Genomic DNA, 10,048 nt, shown 5'->3' with positions numbered 1-10,048 from the left:
TCTATACATACACAATAATGATAAAATTTCAATACGTATATTGAAATTAGTCCAAAAAAAGACTACAAACTGAAGTTATGTGAAAGGAAAACTAAAAATTATCTTTTCAACTTTTTGAGCCATTCGATATCAATAATTTCACTCGAATGCCTCGTTCCCGCTATTTCGTCTGTTTGTCCACCCAAATAACAACAAAAATTTAAATGGACCACACTATGACGATCTCCAGCCTCCCTGACATACGCAGGTCAATTTATGTCTTTGCCCCGAAAAGCATCATGGGTTTTAAGGCCTAAGCCCAAGATTGTATAGTTTTTGTTTGGTTTCAAAGTCCAGCCCAATTTCTAACCCTTCTACACCCTTTATGCTTGCTTATATGTGTACATTCACCATCAACCTATCTCCTACAAGGCGTCACTCTCTTTTTCTTCCCTCAAAAACCGTAGCAGCCCCCCCCCCCCCCCCCCCCCCCCCCCCCCCCCCAACAATGGCTACAGCCGCCGCTATCCCCACCACCACCGTTCAAGCTTTCGAAAATGACATGGCCACTGACGGCGGTTCCGCCGCCGTCCCCCTCCCCGCCGTCATGAAAGCTCCGATCCGACCCGACGTAGTAACCTACGTCCACTCCAACATCTCCAAAAACTCTCGACAACCTTACGCCGTATCGAAAAAGGCGGGTCATCAAACCTCGGCGGAGTCATGGGGTACTGGTCGTGCTGTTTCTCGTATCCCACGTGTACCTGGTGGTGGGACCCACCGTGCTGGACAAGGTGCTTTTGGTAATATGTGTCGTGGTGGTCGTATGTTTGCGCCCACAAAAATCTGGCGGCGTTGGCATAGAAAGATCCCTGTTAATCAGAAGCGTTTTGCTGTTGCTTCAGCTATCGCTGCTTCAGCTGTTCCTTCGCTGGTTCTCGCTCGTGGACATCGAATTGAGGGGGTCCCCGAGCTGCCTTTGGTGGTTTCTGATTCTGTTGAGGGGATTGAGAAGACTAGTAATGCTATCAAGGCGTTGAAGCAGGTTGGTGCTTATCCTGATGCTGTAAAGGCCAAGGATAGTCACGCTATTCGTACAGGTAAGGGGAAAATGCGTAATAGAAGGTACATTTCGAGGAAAGGTCCATTGATTGTGTATGGTAATGAAGGGGCTAAGTTGGTTAAAGCGTTTAGGAACATTCCTGGAGTGGGTATTTGTCATGTTGATCGTTTGAACCTGTTGAAGCTCGCGCCTGGAGGTCACGTTGGGCGGTTTATTATCTGGACGAAATCAGCTTACGAGAAATTGGATGGGATTTACGGGTCTTTTGATAAGCCATCTGAGAAGAAGAAGGGATATGTGTTGCCACGCGCAAAGATGGTGAATGCTGATCTTGCTAGGATCATCAACTCGGACGAGGTGCAGTCTGTTGTGAGGCCAATCAAGAAGGATGTGAAGAGGGCAACTTTGAAGAAGAATCCACTTAAGAACTTGAATGTATTGCTGAAACTCAACCCCTATGCAAAGACTGCTAGGAGAATGTCGCTTTTGGCTGAGGCTCAACGTGTCAAGGCTAAGAACGAGAAGCTCGACAAGAAGAGACATCAACTCACTAAGGTATATCCTGTTAATTTTTTTGTAAAGCTGTGGACTTTGCTACATAATCCAAGATTTTTGTGAACTACAGTAGTAAGCTAAACGATGAAGTATAAAACTACACATTAATGCTACTTCTATTGCTTCAACAACATATACAACAACTATACCTTGGAAGGTAGAAAGGCTGTTTCCCTTAGGCACTCTACTATAAAAATGACAGTCCCAAGTGCAATAAAACAACAGACACAAACACACTAATAATTTGCTGAATCTACCATACTCATGGCATTCAATTTGTGTTTTTGTGGGGTTTCCGTTTCTACTTGTGATACATGGTCTCAGTTGTATTTTCCTATTCTTTAATGGTGTTCTGATAGTTTTAGTTTAGTGTTCTGCATTGCCTTTCTCATATAGTTAAATGCATGTTTGAGCCTTTTAGGGAAGCTAATAAGGTCTTGGTGGTTCAGTTGCAAAACAATGTATAGATGGTAGGGAGTGAGTTTCAGTTTTTATTAGAGATGGAATTTTGTGATACTCCCTTTCTTTCAGTTTGTTTGGCTTGATTGGGGTATGGGGTCAAATGAATTCTGACATACAATCTTCATTTTTCTGAAATGGTTGTTTCGTCTCAAATTATCCGTGCCTTGTCACTTTGCACACCCCTTAATAAATACAATATTTGACTATTTTAACCTTATTTATATCTAATCTATCTCTCTTCAGGAAATATTTAGTCAATATTTCATTATTGAGTATGCAACAACTGCCAAAAAGTCACTTTGCCAACATATCAATAGAAATGAGTAGAAAATCTAAATATGATACATAGGAGTAAACTAATTTGACAACCTCAAGAATAATAGCACTCATAATCAAGTGCTTTGTAGTCTTCAAGTAAACTATATTAAGGGTAAAAATGGGGAAAATTAATTAATTTTATCTTGAATTTCTAAAATAACAATTAATTTGAGATACCTATTTTTAGAAAAAGCGGATAATTTGAGAATGAGAATAAGATTTGCATATTTAGAAACTATATAAATGTACTAAAAGTGATAAGACTTTGGGAATTGCATACTCCATTAAATGGAGATTACAGATAAATTGAGTAAACGTTTAATGTGGAGAGCTCATAGCTTTTGATGCAACTTAAGTTTAAAGTAGTCAATTTCCTCCTAATTAATGTTTCTTAAGAGGCATGTAAAGTGAAAAGGATAAATAATTTGAGATGTAGGGAGTAAGGAAGTATTTGAAAAACTATGATAAAAGAAAATATGCAGACTGTCCAAATTAACTCCCCCCATTCCAAAATAATTGTTTTTTGGTGGGTGTGATACACTGCTTAAAAGTAAATTAATTAAAGACATTAATCTAAGAGTAATTTGTCAATATTATCCTTTTGTAATGAGTGCAATTATGTCTTGTAAAAATACTTCCTCCACTCCAAGATAAATGAATTTTTAGCATCTATTTTATCGTTCAATATGGATGAATTTTTTTAAAGTCCAAAGATGTATTAATTATTTTTTTCTAAAATTATACCTCCCTTTAATGAGGTTTTCAACTATTTTACAATTTCTAGGAGTCTAGTATTAAAGAGGATGTATTTATAAGATATGAATTGCACTATTTATAAAAGGGTAATATTGACAAATTATCCTTTGATTAATATCTTTAATTATCCAAAAAATTGAGAAATTATTTATTTGGGAATTGAGGGAGTACTGTACTCTTAGAAAATGTAAAATAGTTAATAAAACATTAAATAGAATTGCAGTTTTGGCTTTTGAAAAATATATTCATTTTGGACCATTAAAAATAAAACTGTTAGAAATTCATTTATATTGAAATGAGGGAGTAGCTACTAAGGCAAACAAATTGAAGTAGAGGTATAATAGTAACTAAGACAAATAAATTGAAATGTCGGGATGTTAATTCCCGAATTAGTCTAACACCTGAACTATTTATGTTAGTGGTAATCCCTATAATCTTCCTTACTCTCCCTCTCGTATTAATTGTCATCACACACAAAACTAAATTAATTTTACTGATAATTGAACAATCATAACTTCAACCGATAGTCACTTGTTAAACTCTTCAATTTTATAATTTTTTATGCTGTATGATTAATATTGTTTACTTTTGAGAATAATTAATATTAAAAGCTAAATGGGGAAAAATTGATTATAGCCTTATTCTGTTAAAAAAAGTATTTTGGGACAAGTATTTTGATAATCTTGATAACTAATATTGGATGAAGCAAGTATGATGTTAGTGGATGTTGAGTGTAAAATGTTACTCCACCTTCCCATATTATTTGTCCCCATTATGAAAAATATTTGTTTCAAAATACTTGTCAATCTTTTAAAATCAAGATAGAGTTTATTAATTTTTTCCATTTTGTCCTTAAAATTAAATGTTTGAAAGTGAACAATATTGATCACTTGCGTAAATATTGTAAAGTTCGAAAAGTTTTCCATTGTTAATTACTTCTTATTTATGATTTTTAAAGAGGCTTGAAAAGGGAAAGTGGACAAGTAATATGGGTTGAACTTGAAGGGAGTAAATGGGCGTGGAGGGTGCTTAAAAACACCTTTTTTTTTTCCCAAACACTACGAAAAATACAAAAAGAGCTTAAAAGTCAAAAACATTTAAAATAAGTCAATTCAATCTTTTAAATGTTTTGTGTTTGAATTGACTTATTTTAAATGCTTTTAGCTTTAAGCTTTTTTTTTAATCTTTATTTTTGGGAAAGACAATCGGTGCTTTTAAACACAAACTTTTAGGTCAAGATTATGGCTTTTAGCCTATAAGCTACAAAGCTGGTTTGACCAATTTTTAAGCTCTTTTTAAATTTTTTGAGTGTTTGGTAGACAAGCACACAAGCACTTTTTGAGTTATCATACACACAAAAAATTTAAAAAGTGTTTAAACACTGGTCAATTTAAGCCAATCCAAACACCACCCCGTTATACTTTTTTTTGCCTAAAAGTAACTTCTGACATTTGTTTCATAAGAGCTATCCAAACAGTCTCTTGCTTATTTAGCCATTTGCATTGAGTTTGTTTTGTGTTGGAGAATTGTTTTTATTTTTTAAAGAATTTCTTGGCTTTTATTCTTTACATATAACAACTGTCAGTGTTTGGGATTGTTTTTGTGGGACTGTTGCGTTTTACATGTCTTCTTGGGAAAAAGTTAATAATGTCCAACAATCTTTGAGGTTTTTGTGTTTGAGTAAAACTGACTGGGCATGTACTGCACATATTCTTGAATGAATATTGTTTTTGTTGAAAGACGCAAAATGAATTGTGTTGATATAAAAATATACTGCGAAATTATAATTTAGTGAAGTTGAGAATGGCTCATACTTTTCCACCTCTTTGAACTTTTCTCCACAAAATTAATATGATTACTAGTAGTAGCAACTAGAGTATTGGTTTGATATCAATCTCACCTTAACCCATAGCCAAGTCCCGAAAATCGAACAGTTTTCTAATTCAAACTTAACCTTAGCACTTTAGTTTTTCATGTTGCTTCAAAACTTGAGCTTAAGTTGTGCATTAGGTTACTCAATTTTCTGTATCTTATTTGACAGGAGGAGGCATCAGATATCAGGGCAGCAGGCACATCTTGGTTCAAGACGATGATTTCAGATTCTGATTACACGGAGTTTGAGAACTTCACAAAGTGGCTTGGCGTTACACAGTGAATGACAAATTTTGTTTTTAGATAATGGTAGAAACTATTTTGTTTGATTGTTGGTTCAGTCTGATCTTCTTTTCAGTTTTGATGGTTCAAGCTGAGATTAAGTGGGAGGGAAACTATATCCTCAAGTTACCAAAGTTACTTGTGAATTCTTTTCCTGGCCATATTTTGTTGTCAAGTTCTCTTTTAGTTGAAAGATTATTTTTAATATGGGATAACTCTTACGACGAATGGCTCTCCAACAGTACATGCTTGAGTAAATCTTTTCTATATCTAAAAGAACTTCTCATCTAGGTGTTTGGTTTAGCGTGCTTGTCTGGGTTCTTTTGATTTTATGGTATTTAAGGTCATACTAGATGGGAATTGATTCACGAGGAAATCACACCTAGTGTCTCTAGAATGTCTGGTCTTGAATTTTTATCTCCCAACTGCCTTGCCTTGTCGGACAACCTATCTAAGTTTTAACGTTTGCCTATAAGGTTGAACTTTTGATCAATTGTGCATGTTCATTGTCTTGAAATGTTATGAATGTCTATCTTATTGGTAAAAGTTATTAAATAAGATTAAAAAATCGAGACCACCTCTTATGGAGGTCATTTTATAAAGGGAAAATTAATTATATAAACTTATTAGATTAGTTATTGCAAGTTATAGAAAAACTTTTAAGTTTTCAAGTTATAGCAAAACTTTTAAGTTTTCAAGTTATATAGCAAATTTCTTTTGAAAAAAATATATAAAAAAGGTTTTTTTTTTGTTGAATATACAAAAAAAGTAATTAATGAAAAAGGAAAATTAAGATTTAATACAATTAATATACAATTTACCTTCCTTAAAAATAGTTAACCTTAATTACTGATATTTATCCACTTTAAATCCCTCTAACCGTTATTTTTCCTCTTATTTTAATGCTTGCATTACGAGTTTCCATCTTCATACACTTCCTTCCTCTTTGCACACTATTTATTTTTGCCAATAAATAAAAAACGTCTTCTAACAAAGTGTTGTTGATTATATTCTGAAAGAAAAGCAAAAACAAGTATTTCTTTAGATAACAAATACGAATTCTGTTAATTTGCATTCAATCATGATACGTCATGGAGGAAGATGAGATTCATCAGGGAGATGGAATTCGTCATGGATGGAGTCATGCTGTTGCAGAGTCATGCACATTTGTGTTCCAATGATTGTGATTATGTGTTTTGGAATAGGTTTCATTTTACAAAAAAAACATACAGACTTTTAGTTCATCAAATTTTTGTACACCATTTAAGTAGCTTCTTCTAATAAATTCACATATCAACATGCATATCAATGAATTCTCAGTACTTGTTGCCGAATGATTGGTCATTTATATGTTATTTTCTCACTTAGTGATCATGTCTATAATACCCGATCTTTATTTCTTTTTATTTTTTCTAAAAGTATGCACATGATGTGGTAGTAACAAAGTTGTATTCATGGACTATAACAGTACATACAAACTTGCAAATATTTAAATTTTTTTCTATATTAAATTGGTATAAAATTGATATTGAATCATTTTTTTTATTTATTGTTTGTTTTTCTAATATAGGTAATAATTTGAATTAACTTATTGGTGCTCGATTATTACTGTTTATTTTTCTAAGATTGTGGGTATGAACAAATTTTATTTTTTGTATTTACGTAGTATTTATATAATGTTATGCTACTTTAGCGTTTGTTTCGTATTTTGCATAGTTGAATGAAATTGATATGAACTAAGTCGCATCAGATGGTATTAAATTTGATATCAATTATATCAAATTATACATTTTTCGATTCTGCAATTAGTAACATTTGACATGAGCATTGTATCTTGATTTTTATTGGTGCTCATTACTCTTTGTATAAGATTGTTGGTATGAACAAAGTTTAGTTTTGATATTTAACATATTATTTATATAATGTTCTTCATCTTGCCAGAAAGCAAACACCAATATCAATCATGATTAATACTGATTATTTTTTTATTGCAACGAAAAATTATTTGACATCAAACAACTATCAATTAATTTATTTTTAACATTTACGTTGATAGTTTTTCATGTAATATCCATTACATACACTAAAAAGGTTATGTAAACCTAAAACATAATTTTTCTCATCGATTGTCACATTCATAAAACTTATTCAATACAAATTTGATATATGCGAAACTTCATCAATATCAATTTTAATTTTAATATCAATTTAATACATTGAGAACTCAAAATAAAAATATTACTTAAGTATGAAATGAGTATATAAATTGATTTCAATGTATTAAAAGTGGGATTATTCTAGGAAAATGTGTTCATCAAATCTTAGTTAACATCATTACACTAATTGGCAATTACACTAATTGATATTTTGATCTCAGTTTTACATATATACTACAATAGCAATGATATTGAAGTTAATTATGGTACGCATTATATGGACGTGGGGAAACGACGACTAATTAAAATCCAAAATAGAACTATATATATGTTATCATCACTTAACGATTCGACAAAATTGAATTGGCAAGGCTGTCTTTTGACTGTATAAAGGATTTATTTGCTTGAAAGTAGTTACTTTTTTGAGAATCAAATAACTACTAATAATTAAGAACTACCTAAGCATGAAAACAAATTAAAAGCAACAATAATTCAAATGTTAACATTTGTTATTTGTTCTTAATTTAATATAAAATTGATCTAAACAATTGTCCAATTGAACTATTTGCAACAAAAATTACTAAACTACTCAATCAGAGAAACAACTAATTAATAACGAAAGAGGGTAAAAAAAATGAAGGATAAATGAGATGAGAAGTATCAATAATTACATATGAACTAAAATATTTTTGTTCCTATTAGTTAGTGATCAAGAAGAGTCACTATTTAGAAGAAATTTAATGAATGAAAATTAAAGAGATAAGACTTCTATTGGTAATTAAAAAAAGTAAAGAGATAAGACTTCTATTGATAATTAAAAACTGAAAAATATGAAAAAAGTGTATAATCAAGTTAATTATTCAAGTTAATAAAAAAATATAAAATTAGATCTTTATTTTAAATATTTACCATAAATAACTCCTTAAATTGTGGACATATTTTGATATTTAATTATTAAAATAAAATAAAATATTGATACCTTAACTTGCCATAATTATCCAAAATCTTTAATTAATAGTGATAAATGTTAAATGCTAAATATAAGAAAATAATACAAATAATAAATATTACAAAATTAATTTTCAAAAATGTAAATAAAATATATTTTTCTCAAAAGTTGTTATAGCTTGTAATTATTTCCTAAGTCTAATAATTAATGAAACATTATGCTATAACTTGTAATTAACAATCTAAAAAGTATATTTGAAATAATTTTCAATTTTTATAAAACCTTTTTTATGGAGGACAGTATCAAGACCATCCGATTTTATGGCCATTTCTGAATTTAACCCATTATAGTAAGGCTATGACAATAATTTAGTTGTGTTGTTTTGATAGTCCAAAAAGATGAATACTGTGCATTCATGACCATGAATCGATTTTTTTCCAGAATCGCAACACTAACATCTCCAGTCAACTTCTATTTTCTCCTCTAAACTTTAAATTTGAAGCGAAAAAATAGAGGATGGAACTCCAATCATCTTTCAAATTCCTCTCTAAACTCTATATATGGAGTCCTCTCTAAACTCTATGTATGGAGGCAGTGAATAATAACTTTCTCTAAGAGATTAATTATTCATCCCTCTATTTTCCTTTTTTCATTATAATATTAATATTTATATTATATAACAATTATAATTTAACATATTATAAATTATATTCAATAATTAATTAAGCCTCTAATATTCGTAATTATTTTTTAATATAATTCTTTTATTATATTAATTTAATTTCTATATAAAATTTATTGATTTGAACCTTTTTTAGCTACACATAAAAAAGTTAAGGACAAAAATGCTCATTTTAAACTTCGTAATGTATTAATAGAGCATTTATGGGAGCAACATTTTAATCTTAAAATTTGAATATTTATGTAGAAATTAAAATAAATTTTACCATTATGTAATATTTATTTAATTGCATTTCATCAATGATTTCACTTTTATTTGCATTGTCCATTAATATGAATAATATATAATATTTACTTGAAATTTATGTTATTTAAAAATTTAGGGTAAGATATAATTTTGTATTACATGAAGATCTTGAAAAGAATATGAATTTTATAGGGTGACTATATATATAACTTATGAAATAAGAAAAAATATAAATGAAATAAAATAATAATATAATATTAAAGAGAGAGAAGAAGATTTTGTACAGTAAAGTTATGAATTGGAGTTGGTGTTCTCCAAAGTATAAAAAATCTCTATATTTATAGTGTAAATTAAAGAGTAAAATAGAGTGTGGTTGCAGATGGTCTCATAAAAGTTTCTCTTTGTTGGTATAATTTACATTCTTCAAAGTGTTGATATACAACAATTTCAAATTATACTATTTTAAGTAAAATGTATTTCATCAAAGTCGCCTATATCTTTATTACTTATGGAAAAGGGCCTAAAATATCCTTTAACTATGTAAAATAATGTAAAAATGTCCCCACTCTACGTTATGTCTTTTTTATCTATCTATTGGGCCTAAAATATCCTTTCCGTCTACCTATTGAGTTTATTTTGTCCTTTTATTTAAGAAAAAAATTATATAATACCACAACTTATCTTTAATAAACTACATAAAATTCCTATCATTTTTATTAATATTAACC

General features: G+C 30.3%; 1 protein-coding gene across 1 annotated transcript; it reads left to right on the top strand.

Moving 5' to 3' along the window:
* The first annotated feature begins 376 nt into the window (after positions 1-376).
* LOC107843363 (60S ribosomal protein L4) lies at positions 377-5,515 on the top strand. Its single transcript, XM_016687613.2, has 2 exons — positions 377-1,597; positions 5,175-5,515. The coding sequence occupies exons 1-2, from the start codon at positions 377-379 to the stop codon at positions 5,286-5,288; spliced, it is 1,335 nt and encodes a 444-aa protein (XP_016543099.2). The 3' UTR covers positions 5,289-5,515.
* The last annotated feature ends 4,533 nt before the right edge of the window (positions 5,516-10,048 follow it).

This window comes from Capsicum annuum, chromosome 10, assembly GCF_002878395.1.
Source record: "Capsicum annuum cultivar UCD-10X-F1 chromosome 10, UCD10Xv1.1, whole genome shotgun sequence".
NCBI lineage: Eukaryota > Viridiplantae > Streptophyta > Magnoliopsida > Solanales > Solanaceae > Capsicum > Capsicum annuum.
Note: the sequence above shows the minus strand (reverse complement) of the source record. Positions and strands in the feature narration are given on the sequence as shown.